Genomic DNA, 17,636 nt, shown 5'->3' on the forward strand with positions numbered 1-17,636 from the left:
ACATTGCTGTCAGCCATCAGAGAGCCACTGAGGTTCTCCCAAAAGCCAGTAAAGCACATGCACAGAGCAGGAGGTCAGTTCACCTTAGATGATATCCAACAGCCGTAAAAAAACCTATGTCTTTGTTGAAGTCCTCCTGCTGGACCAGAAGTTTAACACAAAACTGCAGGTTTCAAGAAGTTAATCGTCCAGATTTAAAGTCCTCTTATCTAGATAACCAATACATGTATATGTATAACTGAATCACTTTACTGTACACCTGAAACTAATACAACATTGTTAATCAACTATATTCCAATATAAAATAAAAAAATTTTTTAAATAAAGTCCTCTTATATCGTGCTTATTACATCATAGTGATGACAGTTTTTCTAATAGTAACTACTGATAAGCTGTGGGTTACAATTTCACTTTTTACTACTTCTGAGTTTCCCAAAAAAATGTTTCCCTTAAGCTCACATTTAAATTATTTTAAACTCAAGCCAGTGCAAATATGTATGGCTGATTTAACATACCAGTCTGACAGAATGAAGCAGTTTCTAGTGTATTTTCAGAATGGCTGGACATTTTTCCATTTTATCACCCTTACATCTTCAGCACAAACTAAGAGCTATTACATAGGATAAAAGATAAACTTCTGCCCCGTTTATTTCCTATCAAATTGTGCTATAACATTTCTAAGACTCAGCTATTATTTGGAACACCCAAGAGAACTGGATTCAGATTCTCCAAAAAAGACGTTCCTTTGTTAATCTCTCCTGATTAAAGCTTAAGCCAGTACAACTTAATACATCTCCACTAAGTGAACATTCATAGTTACTTGAGCAACTGGCAAGCATGTAAGAATGAAAATACTGACCACAAAAAGTCACCTTCAAGGATTATTTTTCTAGAAAGGCCTGCCCCTCTCTATATAAAAAGCAATATTGGCCTACCTTGTTTTCGAACATCTTCTACAGCAGCCACAAGCTCCTCCTTGAGAAACTGACTCTCCTTTGCAATTTTATCCCCCTTCTCCAAGAAATTCTCAGTTGCCTGTTCAACAGATGCAGCCAAAACATGGGCCTTCTTAGAACGACCTCTCTTCTTATTAGAGGGCCCCTTGCTATTGGTGTTTACCAGGGTTGTAACCTAAAAGTTTCATTTTTGAAAATTAAATTGTAGTCAGTTAAAATTAAAAAAAAAAAAAACACAAAGACTAACATCTTTAAAGGTAGCAAGAATAAATTATTCATAATAAAATGAAACATCACACTTATGAGATTCCATTAAGCATTAACAAATAACATACAACTCTCTCCATATTTAAGATATTCAGGAATGATACTCTATTTAGTTTCCAAAATAATTTAGCTATCTCAATGTGTAAGCTAAGAAATATAATGAATATTTTAATTCCTCAAACATGATCATTAGGTTTTTAAGCTTCATTTTACAAATTAAAAACTGGTAACAAACAAGTTACATGTCTCTACTGCATGTCATCAAGAAGGTTAGAAAGAGGTTAACAATGAATTTATTAGATCTGCCTGGAGGTCACATTTTTCCATGTTTTCAACCTGTGCAAAATGTTTTAAGATAACTTGCTTCTGAAATCTTTTCAGTTTATTCACATAAATCGCAATTAATTAGGAAAGGCCCTTAATAAAGAAAGGAACAATTGCCCAAAGCTGCCTACTGTGATGGTGTTTTAAGCCCCAGACATTAACCATCATTAACGCATATAATAATGACGATCTGTATAGGTTGAAGATGACTAAACATTTATTAGTGTAACGCGGTCCACAGAAGACCTAACTGAGAGCTGCAGTAGACGGGCTCCAAGAAGGTAAATATTCTCAAGTATTACCACACACTCTACTTACTTACTTACTTATTTATAATACTAGTTTATATTTATGAGCTAGAATGGAGTTTTTTAAAAAGACAGCACATGCCATTACATCTCAATTTCGTGCTCGCACGGTATCTGTCTGTCTGTCTGTCTCTCTCTCTCTCACACACACACACCCAGGAGTAAAATGTGCCAAAACACTAAAAGTGCATAGCTAGTTGCTAACAGTTAATGAAATGTCATCACACTGTGATATCCGTACTTGTAACAAAACATACCAAACCTACACCCTCAAGTTAAATGACCTGTTAATCAATCCTAGACAACAAAAGGTGTGTTAAGCAGGGTGAAGAGGCTTAACAGTCAAGGATACGAACCCTATCTTTTTTGGAAATACTTTTAAGTATTAGTCACACTACATACCACTAGCCCCTATTACTGCCAATAAGACTGAAAAAATGGCAGCAAATGTGTTTCTAAAGGGCTAAATGAAGCCACACATCAATATTTAACTATTAGTGGAGCCAAACTGTCTCATTACTATCAGTCTAAACTCAACCACTGAAATTAAGGCTTTGAACTAAATAACCTTGCCTTGTGTTTATTACCCGGGCCTATTGCTATGGAACCATGTTACAACAACTATGTATTTGTTTGCAGATTCTTACCTGGGTAACAAGAGGCTCCAACAGTCTTTCAACTGCCAGAGTCCTGATCTCTAGACTTTTGGGGTCCCATTTGAAGTTTATGTTGCCTGCGTGGACAGCAGTCATTTCTGAAAGAGAAAAAGACAAAGTCAGGCAAGTATCAAACACAAACATGAAACATATAACAAATCTTCTCCTACTTAAGGACTTTTATACCAGGAAAGCTACAATCACCACAAGATGAAAAAAATTCTTACCAGCCTGCACGTGAGGGCCCATAATTCTTACAACCTCTTACACTTAAGATTTCGAGTTTACAAACATTAGGGCTACTGTAAGAGGGCATTCCCAAACACACAGAGCTTTTCCCTTTCGGCTTCTCTGGCACCAAAACACTTCTACCTCCAGTTTTTCCACACTGACTTAGAATTAGGATGAAAAGCTAAAGTGACAGAAGACTAATAGAGAAGATTCTGGTTTTTCTTATTCCAAAATATTTATAATACACTATTATCTAAAAGGTAAACCTCACTTCAATGTTTGATGGATTCTTAGAGAATATCTTGTCTTACTGTATTAAAACATAATGCTTAAGCCTACTGCCCTCTGCACCTACAGCTATTATCACTTGTAGCCAGAAGAAATTTCAAGTCACACTTAGTCAAATATCACTGTATCAGTGTCAAGGTAAACCTCCATTAGACAGAGGCTTTAAGACTAAGGGAAAAGACTTCAGCCAAAATACCAAGCAGTTGGTGTTTGTTTCTAAAAGTAGTGCCTCAAAGATTAAAGAAAAACCAGAAAACCAGGTGAGACATGTAGTTGAGGTAAACACTAAAACTTTCCAGACAACAAACTGTTCACAGAACTATAAAACCTTAAAAGGCTGCATTTTTGTGAACAAGAAATTCTACCCCTCAATTTTTATTCTAAAGCAAAAATTAAGGTACATGTAAAAACTTGGATACAATGATGTTCACATCAGCACTGTATACAATCATTAAAAACTGGAAGCTACCTAAATTTCAAACAACAGATCACTGAATAAATCACACAACCAACCACACAAGGGGATACTGTGTTACTCTTAAAAAACTATACTGACAAAATTTAGAAAAAAACAAAAATTAGTGTTCTCACTGCCCAGGTCTTTATTTCTATTAAATATTATTTCCTTTAAAAAAAAAAAAGGTTTATTACAGGTCTGATATATCCTATTGTGCAGAAAGCAAGGAAAGACACAAAGACTAACAAGATCATATCAAAAAGATACAAGAACCAAGGGCTCCATTGGCTAAATTCACAAGTTGAGTATCAAGAAGAATAAATGATGACTGTAACTGCCTATTAGATAGCTATCCTATGACCACAGGGATCCTCAAAAGAAAGGGGGTGGGAAGAGAATTTCTGTACCGTAAATGTAGAATAGAATTAGAAAATGACCATTTTGCAAACCCCAGTGTGATAACTGATTCAAACACGGATTATCAATGAATGTTAACACCATTAGGTGATAGGCTATTGGGGAATAGGGTATTTGTAAGGTGCCAAAGTATCACCTGAACAGGTTACTTACTAATTACAAAGGGGGCAAGATATACCTTTACAATGTTGAGATCTAATAATCATCCCCTTAAATAACTAAACTTAGTATTGCTAATAATGCAACTCTGATAGTATATGCCTAACATAATGAAATATGAAGTGCCCTACGTTTCCTAAAAAGTATTCTTAATGAAAAATAAGTTTTAAATGTTTTTCAAGAGCCTCTGTATTACTATAAACTGAGCAAAGTTAGCTGTGCAACAGCAAAATTAAAACTAAATGTTTAACCTGAGTCTAATGAAGCCTCTGCACAGGGATTCTAAACCTTTTTCAATGTATGGATCCCTTTAGCAGTCTAGTAAAGCCTATAGACTAATGTTGTCCAATAGAAATATGATACAAGTCACCTATGTAATTTAAATTTTTCTAGTAGCCGTGTTAATAAAGTAAAAAGAAACAGATGAAATTAATTTCAATAATATATTTTATTTAAAACAGTATATCTAAAATATTATCGTTTAGTTATGTAATCAGTTTTTTTTAATTAGAGATGTTTACATAAGTACTAAGTGTTGGAAATCTGGGATGTGTTTTACACTTAAGGCACATTTAAATTCAGACAAGCCACACTTCAAGGGCTCAATAGCCATATGTGGCTAGTGGCTTCAGTACTGCACAGGGTAGCTATAGACCCTTTCTCAGAACTTTTTTTAAATGCATGAAATACAATTCAAAGGATTACCAAGGAAACACATATATTGAAATTTAGCTATAAAAATACTTCACAAATGTGTGATGCAGTAATATATATGCTCTTAATTAACATATTAAATAAGATGTCAAGGGACTTCCCTGGCGGTGCAGTGGTTAAGAATCTGCCTGCCAATGCAGGGGACACGGGTTCGAGCCCTGGTCCAGGAAGATCCCACATGCCATGGAGCAACTAAGCCCGTGCACCACAACTACTGAGCCCGCACTCTAGAACCTGCAAGCCACAACTACTGAGCCCGTGTGCCACAACTACTGAAGCCCGCGCGCCTAGAGCCCCTGCTCCGCAACAAGAGAAGCCACCGCAATGAGAAGCCCGTACACTGCAACAAAGAGTAGCCCCCGCTCGCCGCAACTAGAGAAAGCCGGCGCACACCAAGGAAGACCCAACGCAGCTAAAAAAATAAATAATTTTTTTAAAAAAATGTCAAGAAGTCTGATAACTACTTCAAAGTAATAATGAACATGCACTTTTTCAAAATACATTACAATTGCTGCATATATGAAAAGCACTGAGATTCCTACTAGTGGGACAAAGTTAGAGGTTCAGCTGAAAACTGGAGATGGTTTTCTATTGTTAATAATAGAAGGAAATGCTAAATTCCTATTAATAATAACAACAAAGACAAAATTTTTCCAATTCAAATTCAGTGCAGGTTAAGAAACCCTAACCTAGACTGTATTGCAAGTTTGTATGAAGTATAGAAATTTATAGGGGATACAGATGCATGTTAAACAACACCATGAGGTAACAGACAAATCCAGAATGTAAGGCATCCTACAAGACAACAGGACCTTAACTCGTCAAAAAGTCAATATGGGGGGTGTGGGGAGTATTTTAGACTAAAAGGCTCAGGAGACATAATCTAATGCAATACATGTATATTGTTTGGATCCCAGTTTGAAACAAAAAGCTATTAAGAAGACATTTGCAGGAAAATTGGTAAATTTTTAATATTAAATGTTAGATTATATTATGGCATTAATGCTCAATTTCATAGATGTGATAATGAATTGTGGCTATACAGAAAAAGTACTATTTTTAGGAGATGCATGTTGAAATATCTAGGGGTGAAATGTCAAGATGACTGCAACTTTCAAATTCAGCGAAAGTAAAAATACATACACAGAGAGACCAAGGAATTATGAAAAAATATTCATAAACGTTAAATTAGATGGAAGACATGTAGTGTGTGGCTGGGTGTGTATACCTGAAATTTCTCATTTTAAAAATGGGGAAAATGTAGAGGTTTATGAGAAAATGTTCAAAATACATACTACTGAAGACGGAAAGGGGATTTTGAAAACAATATGAAGTATAACTGCAGGGGGATATATAAACCAAAATATTAACAATGATGTTACCTCTAAGATTTGGGGATTATGAGTGGTTTTAACATTCTTTTTTATAATTGTATTTTCTGATTTTATAAAATTACAGGTATTTAGAAAGTTGTTTTTGTAATGAAAAAAAGCAGAATCTTTATTTTACAAATTGTAAGGACAATATAATCAAAAGGCAGGCTTGATCATCACTTAATCACTTTGAACTTGTTTCCTCATTTATAAAATAAAACTATCATTTACTTTTTAGAAAAAGACTATCAGGGACTTCCCTGGTGGTCCAGTGGTAAAGAATCCACCTTCTTTACCTGTATGCAGGGCACACAGGTTCGACCCCTGTCGGGGAACTAAGATCCCACATGCCACGGGGCAACTAAGCCTGCGCGCCACAACTACTGAGCTCTCGCATCTCAACTAGAGAGCCTGAGTGCCACAAACTACAGAGCCCACACCCTCTGGAGCCCGTGCACCACAGCTAGAGAGAAGCCTGCAAGGCACAACGAAAGATCCCGCATGCCTCAACAAAGATCCAGTGTGCTGCAACTAAGACCCGACGCAGCCAAAAAAATAAAGAAAAATAATAATAATACCCGATGCAGCCAAAAAAATAAAGAAAAGAAAAATGATAGTAATAATAAAGAAAAAAAAGACTATCATTATCTTTAGATGGCTTTGTGTGAACATTAAATTAAATAAAACAGACTGTGATCCACTGAATGAGTTCACGATAATATGAACAAAAGAGAAGAAAAGTTCCTCCGTAATAGGAAATTAACGAATATAGATGGAATAACACATTTACAAAAATCACCATTTAGGAAACATCACAATAATATTCAGGCAAGAATTATCAAAGAATGCTAAAGCAAACAGATGAAAATTTACTAAGAAACTGAGTACTTACATAGTCTCATAGTAACTCCCAACAGATTACTGATTACCTAGAGGGGAAATATAACACTGCAGTGAAGAAACCTGGCAAACACCACCTTAGCCAAGTGACAAAAATTAACATCCCTAATAATGGGACAAATGGACATCATGTACCCCCTGGTACAATGCACTGAGAAGGATACAGCATCACCTTCTGTGGTATTTCCTACCAATATTACATAACCTCAATCTTGTCATGAGGAAACATCAGACAAACTCAAAGTGATGGATATTCTACAGAATAACTAGCTATACAGTCTTCAAAAATGTCAAGGTAGGAAAAAACAAAGATAGGCTGAGAAATTCTTCCAAATTAAAAGAGGCTAAAAAAGACATGAAAACTAAATGCAGTCATTCTGGACTGAAAATTGTATTAGGAGGAAAAAAAAATTGAGACAACTGATAAAATTTGATCAGGGACTCTGAAATAGATAATAAATAGTAATGTATCAATGTTAAATTTTCAAATTCCCATCATTATATTGTAGCTATGTCCTTGTGACATGTAATGGGAATGATGTCTGCAACTTACTCTCATATGGTTTAGAAAAAAAACTAATGTATTAAATATATGCATATATACAGAGAAGAATGGAAAATAGGAGGGAGAGTGGGAAGGAGAAGAAAAGGAGGGAGAGAGGAGAAAGATAAGAAACAGAGGGAAATTGAAGGGAAAAATGAGAGATAGGATGGAGAGAGGGAGGGGTAGCAGGAGAGAAGAGAAGGGAGGAGGAGCAGAGGGGAAGGAGAAGGTAGGAGGAGAGGGAGAGGACAGGGAGAGAACAAGGAGGGGGGAGGGGAGAGGAGAGGAGAGGGAGAGAGACGTCTTGAAATGTGGCTAGTGTAGCTGAGAATTGACTATCTTTATTTTATTTCATTTTAATGTTAAATAGCCACCAGTGACTACCTTATCGGACAGCACAGTTCTAAACCCTCTACAGAAAGCAACATCAGACATCTAAATCCTATATTTGAATAATGACCAGGACAAGGTAGAACTGCACGTGTCTGTGACCAGTACACTCCTAACAACTTTAGTATAAAAAATATCTGTTTGCATCCTCTCCCATAAATGCATGCTTGAGGCACAAATAGGTAGACTCCTTTAAATATAGCTGAAAATATTACTGGAGGCATCATCTAAAAATTCTAGAATCGCTGAAGATGGAATGCCAAAAGGAATGTGGATTTGCTTAATCTGGTAACACAGAATGCCCATTTCCAGGGAATTTGTTTCATTTCAAGTGGGCAAATTTGCTCTCTACACTCATATTATGTCAAGCCTATACTTTGGTTTTTAAAGGTTATTTGCCCACTAAACATCAGCCCAAGTCAGTAAACCCTAGGAGATGGGAGTCCTTTAGATTGCTACAGGACTGACAACAGCTCAAGCAAATGTCATCAAATGTCAAAGATAAGACATTTCAGAAGGAATGATTTTTCCCCATGGATCCCACATTTCTGTATCCTAGCATTCCAGCCACTGTATCAACACAAAACAGAAAATCTTTCAAAGGTTGCAAAGGGAAGGAGTCAAAAGACAACTTAAGCGAAGCTAGCTGCAAGAAGACATGTAGTCACATTTGGATTTTAATTATTAAACAAGTACAACATACAACAATTCACTTTCCCAAAGAAATACACCCTTTCATTTTTTTCTTGAAATAAAAAGCCTTCTTGAAAGGAGCCCAGGGAAAAGCACTTAGCCTAACCCCTGCCTGAGGAAAGGTACCTGGCCTGAGGACGTGATTACTTTTGAAAACCAGCAAATCAAGGTCCAAACACCATACACGTGCATTCTTACGGTTTTAGAATCCATTGCTCCGGCCCAATGAGCAAAACTGGAGACCAGGATGAGAGTCCTGAGCTGAGAGAGAGACAAGGTCTCAGGCCACAGGGAAGCTGCCAAGGAGAAGGAAAGCTGTTTGGAGGTAACTCAAAGAGGGAGCAAGCTGCCCAAGGTGAGCCTGGGAAGACTGGATCAGTCCAGTAACAGGGAAAAAGGCTTCAGACACTTGGAGAAAAATTAGGACTGCCTTAGAGAAAGAACAAGAGTCCCCTGATGATCTGTACACATGTTGATAATAAAAATTTCTAAATTCTCAAAAAAAGTCTTTTTGGTCTTTTGTTTTCCCAATTACAAAATAATTTCACTTTCTTATTAACTGGAAAAAAAGGCAGAGTGTAAGCACAATAATGAACTGCAAACGACCCTGACCTCTCTGGGTCTGGGGAGACCCACTAGGGAGTGGTAAATGGGAAAAGCATGTGCCCAGCTTCCCATGAGCTCCAGGCAATCTTTATCATGCACACCTTTAGTTAGCAGATCATTCAATTTTTTAAGACATCCAAACTTGCAGATTTTTACATTAAATCTCCCAACTTTAATGTTAGAAACTTGTTCCAAAAGATTTTACCACTGTATGGGACAAACACTCATATCTGAGTACTATGTTTGCCCTGTTGGTCAACACTTTGCAATCACTAAACAAGATTCTCCCCTGAAGTCCTTTCTGATTCCACATCCCAGAACTCCACATCCTCTTAAGTACTGTCTCTGAGGAGGTAGGTGTTAAGGCAAAGGACTCAATCACTCACTTCCATTGAGAAACTTGAAATATACTGACACTTGAAAACTGAGAACCCATTCAGTGTGTTTTCAAGTCTTTCAATAACCATGATGGAAGCAGACTGCCTTGTGAGGAGGCATCTTTAATCAAAGGCCCCTCCAAGAGTGACACCAAATGTTATTAAACTATACTACAGAATCAAGTTATGCTTTTGGTGACCCCAACCCTAAAAGGATTTCAAAAAGCGGAGGTAGAACATTTAAAAATCTAATGAAGGGCTTCCCTCGTGGCGCAGTGGTTAAGAATCCGCCTGCCAATGCAGGGGACACGGGTTCGAGCCCTGGTCCGGGAAGATCCCACATGGCTGTGGAGCAAATAAGCCCGTGCACCACAACTACTGAGCCTGTGCTCTAGAGCCCAAGAGCCACAAATGTTGAAGCCCATGTGCCTGGAGCCCATGATCTGCAACAAGAGAAGCCACTGCAATGAGAAGCCTGCGCACCGCAACGAAGAGTAGCCCCCGCTCACCACAACTAGAGAAAGCCCACGTGCAGCAACGAAGACCCAACGCAGCCAAAAATAAATAAATTAAATAAATAAATTTAAAAAAAAGAATACTGACCTTTTCAAAGTTTAAAAAAAAATAAAAATAAAAAAAATAAAAAATAAAATCTAATGAAAATACGTTCTCTGGAAAGAACATGGCTCCTGGAACCAGCTTTGTCACTTATTTATTCTCTGACCTTGGACAAGTGACCTCACCTTTCTGGATCCTCAGTTTTCTCATCTATAAAATGAAAGGGGTTGAATTCTAAGCTCCATGTCCTTCCAGCTCTGAAATTCTAGTATTCCTTTCATTTAAATGGTCTCTCAGTAGTCTCTAAACTGTTTCATTAAACGTAATTGATTTTTCCAGGTTTAGCCTGTGGTATTCCTACCTGTATTTTAAAGTTTTAACGTGATAACTATGCTTATGCTTCTTTATATGCCTTAAGTTGCTGGCAAGGTACTTTATGCAAAGATGCTTTATGCAGAGCAGACACAGTATTAGCTGAATTAAATTTATGCAATCTGATTTTAAAATATTTACAAGCCTACCAAGACAAAGCTCCTGCCTCAATCTTAGTCATAGCTTCTGCTTCTCTACAATTAATGGCATTGTTTAGAGTAACTAAACAAATAACTTTTAAAATCTTGGCAACTTCTAGTTTTCCAATTAACTTACAGAGCACTCCTTCACAAGATCTATTACAAAACCTACTAGAGCTAGCTAACCTTAATGAATTACAGCAACCTTAGGTTTTTCCAGAAGGGATCATGCTTAGTGGAACGAAATAAAAAAAACTGTAGTTACTCAGTCTTCATTACCTTATAAATAGCAATCCTGGCTATAACGCAAAAGTTCACTATAAATTCAGAAAGGGGCAGAGATGGTAGGCATTTGACTAGCAATCTTCATGACAGAAAGAGAAATGGAGAAGCAACAAGCAGAAAATAAAAGCATAGTTCCATCAGAACCAAGGAGGCTGATTGTTGGCAAACTGCCTCATTCGTGCAAAGAGCTATATACCTTCTCCAGAAATATTAAATGTTCATTTACAACAGAATGGCCACATTATTCTTAAAATGTGTCTGCTCCAAAGCTTTAGAATATCCACACCTAGCTACTAAATGCCAATTTTTTTTTAAACAGCAAGGTTAAGTTAATGCAATGTTAGAATGGTTCATTTAAATGCAAATCAGGAAATTTAGAAATTAAAGTACCCACAGTAACGTTAACTGTCACAGTGCACAAGATATGGGGCTGTGGATTACTCAGGGCAGTCGTAGGGATGCCAGGTTGCATCTGCATTAAACAGAGTTAACACAGCTGTTGGAATCTCAACTCTCAAATCTCCCGGTTACTGTCAAAAAAAAAAAAGGTAACCTTTAAAATTAAGACTCACTCCAGGGACTTCCCTGGTAGCACAGTGGTTAAGAATCTGCCTGCCAATGCAGGGGACACGGGTTTGAGCCCTGGTCCAGGAAGATCCCACATACTGTAGAGCAACTAAGCCCATGCGCCACAACTACCGAGCCTGCACTCTAGAGCGCACAAGCCACAACTGAGCCCGCGTGCTGCAATTACTGAAGCCCTCGCGCCTAGAGCCGGTGTTCCGCAATAAGAGAAGCCACCGCAATGAGAAGCCTGCACACCGCAAGGAAGAGTAGCCCCCGCTCGCTGCAACTAGAGAAAGCCTGTGCGCAGCAACGAAGACCCAATGCAGCCAAAAAGTTAAAATAATAATAGACTCACTCCAACACCTATTTTACAAAATCCACCCCCAAGCTTGTCACTTTCTCCTAAACTGTAAACGAGTTGGGAATTGGGGGAAGAGGGCCAAGGAGAGATAAGAAAATAAGAAGTATAAAAGCACAGGTTCAGACTTCCCTGGTGGCGCAGTGGTTAAGAATCCGCCTGCCAATGCAGGGGACACGGGTTCGAGCCCTGGTGCGGGAAGATCCCATATGCCGCAGAGCAACTAAGCCCGCGAGCCACAACTACTGAGCCCACGTGCCACAACTACACAAGCCCACGTGCCTAGAGCCCGTGCTCTGCAATAAGAGAAGCCACTGCAATGAGAAGCCTGTGCAGCGCAACAAAGAGTAGCCCCCGCTCACCACAACTAGAGAAAGCCCGCGCGCAGCAACGAAGACCCAATGCAGCCAAAAATAAAATAAATAAATTTATATAGTAAAAAAAGCACAGGTTCATGTAAACAAAAAGAAAACCTGTTCCCCTCCCTCAACCACAAAAAAAAGCCGTCTCTTTCTAATCACAAGTACAATATCATTGTCCAAAAACAAAATGCTTAGCCTTGGTCAAACCTGAGAGCCAAAACATAATCAGAGTAAAAAGTTTCCATATACGGCAGAATACTGGATTACATAAACCAGTGATCAACTCATATACAAATACATTTTATATCAGGCACTTATATGGCACATAGTACAAGCTGTCACTCCTCTTCCAGGTATATACAGATCTATAAGAAAAAAGACTCGGCTAGATCTTTATTATTTTTTTAAGATTATAATTATTATGATTACTTTTATTATTAGAATTTTTTTAATTATAATTATTTTTAATCATAATAAAACATACCATCACTCTCATTTTGTTTCTTACCTTTTCTAGAGTACCAAAGGCAATGTGGAGGGACTTCCCTGGCAGTCCAGTGGTTAAGAATCTGCCTTCCAATGCAGGGGACTCGGGTTCCATCCCTGGTCGGGGAACTAAGATCCCACATACCGCGGGACAACTAAGCCCGCGAGCTCCAGAGCCCGTGTGCCACAACTAGAGAGAAGCCCGCGCGCCCCAACGAAAGATCCCACAAGCTGCAACTAAGACCCAACGCAGCCAAATAAATAAGTATTTAAAAAAAAAAAAAAGGCAATGGGGAAACACAGGGAACAACTGAATGAAAGAACTTCCATGCCACAAGCATTAGGAGACACAATGATTACCAAGAGCACTAAGCAAAGGACAAAAGGTAAACCTAAAAAAACAATGTTCAGTCCACCATTTAGCCATTCAATCAGCAAATATTTTAGTGCCTTCTCTGTATAGACACTATTTGCGACCAAAAATTCTGCCTTCGTGAAACTACGCTGTAGTAACAGTATAAATAAGTAAACAAATAAGACAATATCTGTGCTAGAAAGAAAATTAAGCAGGGTAATGGTAATGAAATTAGGTAGGGTCCTTCCAGGGCCTTTCTGTCTGGGTAACACTTGAGCTGAAATCTTAAAGTCAAGGAAGAGCCAATCAAGTGAATTATTTGGGGGAAGAGCGCTGCAGGCAGAGGTAACAGAGACAAGGCAGCATTTCCCAGGGCTTAGAGAAAGAGGTGGCCAATGTGGCTGGAGCACAGAGCAAGAAGAGGTGAGAGAGATCAAGTGAAGGAAAAAACAAAAACAAGCTCCAGAGCTGCTGAAGTAACAGCAGTGTGGTCTGGATATCTATGTTCGTTTACTTAGCTTCCCCTCGACATGGCTGAGACCATCAACAAAGGAAGTGTTTAAGAGAAAACTGCACTAAGCCCTCTAACAGGCAACTGATTATGGATACACAGGAAGTCCCTGTTTCCATAAGAAACTGGATGACTCTGGTCTGAAAAACAAAGATGAAACCAGCATGTGGACTGGAAGCACAAGAGAAAAGAGACAAAGGAGAAAAGAGGGTTTTGTTTTACAACAATGGGACTAAAAGGCAGAGAAACTTCTCACACAGCTGAGAAGTACGCAGGAAGAAGACAACTGTACTTTCCTTGGAGAGCCAGGAGAAAAGATGCCCGAACTTAACTAGAGTCTAGGAAGTTACCCAGACTGAGTGAGAAAGCAATTAAGAACTGTCTCTAAAACTTGTAGTATATACCTTTGATGACCTAGTTTGTCATTCACTTGTCAATGACTGACCAATTACCACATCCTGGGGATCCTGCTAGGTGCCAGGAACACAAAGACTAATTAGAAATCCCTACCAGATCATCACAGCAATTAATTATTAAGTACAAGAGGAAAAAGCTGCCTTTAAATGGAACAATCTGGCAGATGCCACTTAATCACAAGTGTTTAAACTTAGCATCACCACCAGTAGAACAATCTGACAATCATTTCAATGCCCTGAGAAAGGTACATCATCACACATGTACTGTTCCTGCCAAAAGTGGCAACAATAAGACAAATCCAAACTGTGGACATTCTATAAAACTGGCTTAAACTCTTCAAAAGTGTCAATGTCATGGGGGAAAAAAAGACTGAAAATCAAAACTAAAGAGATACAGGGGGCTTCCCTGGTGGTCCAATGGTTAAGACTTCACGCTCCCAATGCAGGGGGCCCGGGTTCGATCCCTGGTCAGGGAACTAGATCCCGTATGCCACAACTAAAAAGACCCCGCATGCCACAACTAAAAATACCCTGCGTGCTGCAACAAAGATCCCGCATGCCGCAACTAAGACCCTGCGCAGCCAAATAAATAAATATATTTAAAAAAAGAATATAATTTGAAAAAAAAAAAACTGAAGAAATGCAACCACTAAATGAGGTATGGGATCTTTTACTGATTCCTGGATTAAAAAAAAAAACTATGAAGGACATCACTGAGACAAGTGGTGGAATTTAATATGAATATGGACTGTACATGAGATCAATACTTCTGGGAATCTTGTTAAAATGCAAATTCTGAATCAGTAGGTCTAGGGTAGTACGTAAGAGTCTGAATTTCTCACAAGTTCCTAGGGAGAGCAGACACTGGTTCTTGGACCACTCTTTAAAAGAAATCATGTTACTATATCAATGTAAAATTTCTTATATAGTGTAGTTAAGTAAGGCAATGTCCTTACTCTTAGGAGTTACATGCCAAAAAACCTAAGGGTGAAATACTTGGTGTCTGCAGTCTACTTTCAAATTCCTCAGAAAAAAAGTTTATGTAGAGTAATGGAGCAAATTTGAAAAACGTTAACAATTGATGAAACTAGGTGAACTGAAGAATCAAGTGCTCGTTGTATTACGCTTTCAACTTTTCTGTACGTTTGAAGAATTTCAAAAACAGTTGGGGGAAATGCTCACAGTCTAGAACAGAAAATAGTTACAATAAAACAGAAAGTACAGAGTTGTACAGTGAACCACCAGTGCAAAGAGGAGCACCCAGGAGGGAATCCCCAGTGGCCAGAGAGTCCTCACTGAGGATCTGATGTACTGGGAGGGAGGGAGGGTGGTTGTTTCAGTTTGTGCAAAGGGACCAGAGAACTTTGGCACCTTCCAAGAACCACAAGTGTGAATGAAAAATATAAGACAGATAGTGAAATGGCAGAAGATAAGGCTAAAAGACAAGCAAAGAAATTAAGAAGGCACTGGAGGTTATCTTTCTTAACTTGAAAATACCATTCTATAATACTTGAGAGATCCTGAAATGCACCCCCCGCCCCAGAAAAAACCCTCAAAGACAAAAGAGAAAACCCCACCTCTTACAGTAACCATAGTAAAGACCAAAAGCCAACAGCAAGCGCCTTCCTGGCCAGAGCAGCACTTTCCCAATCTAAAGGACTTCACGCACATGACCACAGAGCTCAGTTCCTTAAACCCCACAAGGCCCGAGCCAAGCATTTTCCTCCCCATCTATTCCCCCTTGGCCTTCCTCATCTCCACCTACCAAAGCTCCACCAAACCAGGTCCCCTAGAAGGAGACTCTAGGCCCCTTTCCTCCTCTTCCCTCCCCTCCTCTGCACCTTAGTAAATATCTCACTCTAACCCTTCCCATTCTCAGGAGTCTTCTCATTTCCAATTACCCTCCAGACAGCCCCAGTTATCACTGTCATGGAATCAACTCTCCTCTGAAAAGAACTTGGCATTGCTTCCCCACCACAGGCAGGATGAAGTGGAAACTCCTACAAACAAACCTTACTCACAATGGCCTGCCAACCTCATCACCTGCCTCCACTCCAAACTCTTCTCCAGATAGTATATGTCTCCAGACCTTTATATAACCCCTATCCGCTGCCCAGAGCACCCCTCCAGACTCTTCCATCTTCCTTCAAGGCTCACACAAATGTCCTCTGCTTTCATAGAAAGAGCTGTTCCCTCTTTTCTGGGTTCCCCCATCACTTTACAAGCATCTCTATTTCAGCACTTGCCACATAGCACGATATCAGTGTGTCCATCTCCCATAAAGCTGAGAGCTCCTTTGAGTAGAGAGATCATGCCTTTTTTGAGCATGGTAACTTTCATCTAACAACATTCTATAAATGATTAACTGAACTGGCTCGACTGTTTTTAGATTTCATCTAGCAACACCGATGTGTGTGCAAAGGACTAAGAAATCTCTCTCCCGTTATAGATTAGCAAAAAAAAAAAAAAAAAAAAGGCAGGCTTAATAAATGCATTGTATTTAACTGAACCCTTCCCCCTGCAACTGAGATACAGCAAACTAAACACTACCTTAGACCCTAACTCAGTAAAGATACCTAGAAAACATTACCTCTTTCACAGGTCTTAATGACACCAAAGAAGCTTAAATTTCTCTCAAGGGTTGCCATCTTCCATTTCCTTGAGTTTTTTCCCCTCCTCCCAAGGGATCAAGCTCAATTTCACTTATCCACTTCTGTGCAAAACGACAGGTTTCTAAAGATACACTTCAAAGTCAGTCCAGAGCTTTTCTGAGAACATGATGACCCAGGTCCAAGGAAGCAAGAAAATGATAACAGATGATTATAAGAAACCTTTGCCAATTTAGAGATCCCCAGGAACAGAAAACACCCAAGAACACTGACTCGTCAGTAATAATAACCTACCCTTTCAGCTCTGCTTTATTCAGTGCACTATCATTTTTCACAAACCATGATTAAGACTCTAGATTAATACTGAAATATTTAACATAATGAAATATTCAGCATACCATGAGAGAACAGTAACAATGTTTCTTTGCTTGGAAACAAAGCATGTATCAGATTTGCACAGGGCAAATGGACTATTAGCAAAGGCTCCTATCCTTCATGTAACTTGAAATGGGCCACAGTGAATGCGTTTCCTGAGTTATGATAGCACTTTCAGTTTCAAGAACAGTCTGCAGTCTAACCTAATAAACCAGCACATGTAATCTGATAATTAACCAGGCTTTCAACACACTCTTCAAATCATAATGTCTAATACTAACAAAATAAAATAAAACATAGCAATAAAACATTTTCAAAATACAACTGATGAGCCACTTACTTATGACAGTATTTAATAATGAAATCTCAGAACAAGAAAAAGAAGGAAATCCACAGCTCAATATAATGAAATGGAATAGCCAAAATGAAGTAATCCAGAAAAGAACTACCCTTTAAATTAGCAATTAAGGAATTACATCAGTTATCTAACACTAAGATTAAACTGAATTAAATTACTTCATCACAAAAATTAAATGCAAATGATAAATTTTTTCTTCTGTAAAGCCCTCAAAGTCTTTTTTT

The 17,636-nt window shown here is 38.5% G+C and overlaps 1 protein-coding gene across 1 annotated transcript in view; it reads right to left on the bottom strand.

The window, feature by feature from the left end:
• Positions 1-17,636, bottom strand: part of CTNNA1 (catenin alpha 1) — a 186,322-nt gene that overhangs the window by 155,718 nt on the left and 12,968 nt on the right. Inside the window, exons 2-3 of the mRNA XM_082454580.1 lie at positions 2,503-2,609; positions 936-1,131 (exon numbers count right to left, since the gene is read on the bottom strand). Coding sequence (XP_082310706.1) covers positions 936-1,131; positions 2,503-2,607 — 301 coding nt within the window. The 5' untranslated portion in view covers positions 2,608-2,609. The remainder of the gene's footprint in view (positions 1-935; positions 1,132-2,502; positions 2,610-17,636) is intronic.

This window comes from Balaenoptera physalus (genome assembly GCF_965194825.1).
Source record: "Balaenoptera physalus genome assembly, chromosome: 3".
Classification (NCBI taxonomy): domain Eukaryota; kingdom Metazoa; phylum Chordata; class Mammalia; order Artiodactyla; family Balaenopteridae; genus Balaenoptera; species Balaenoptera physalus.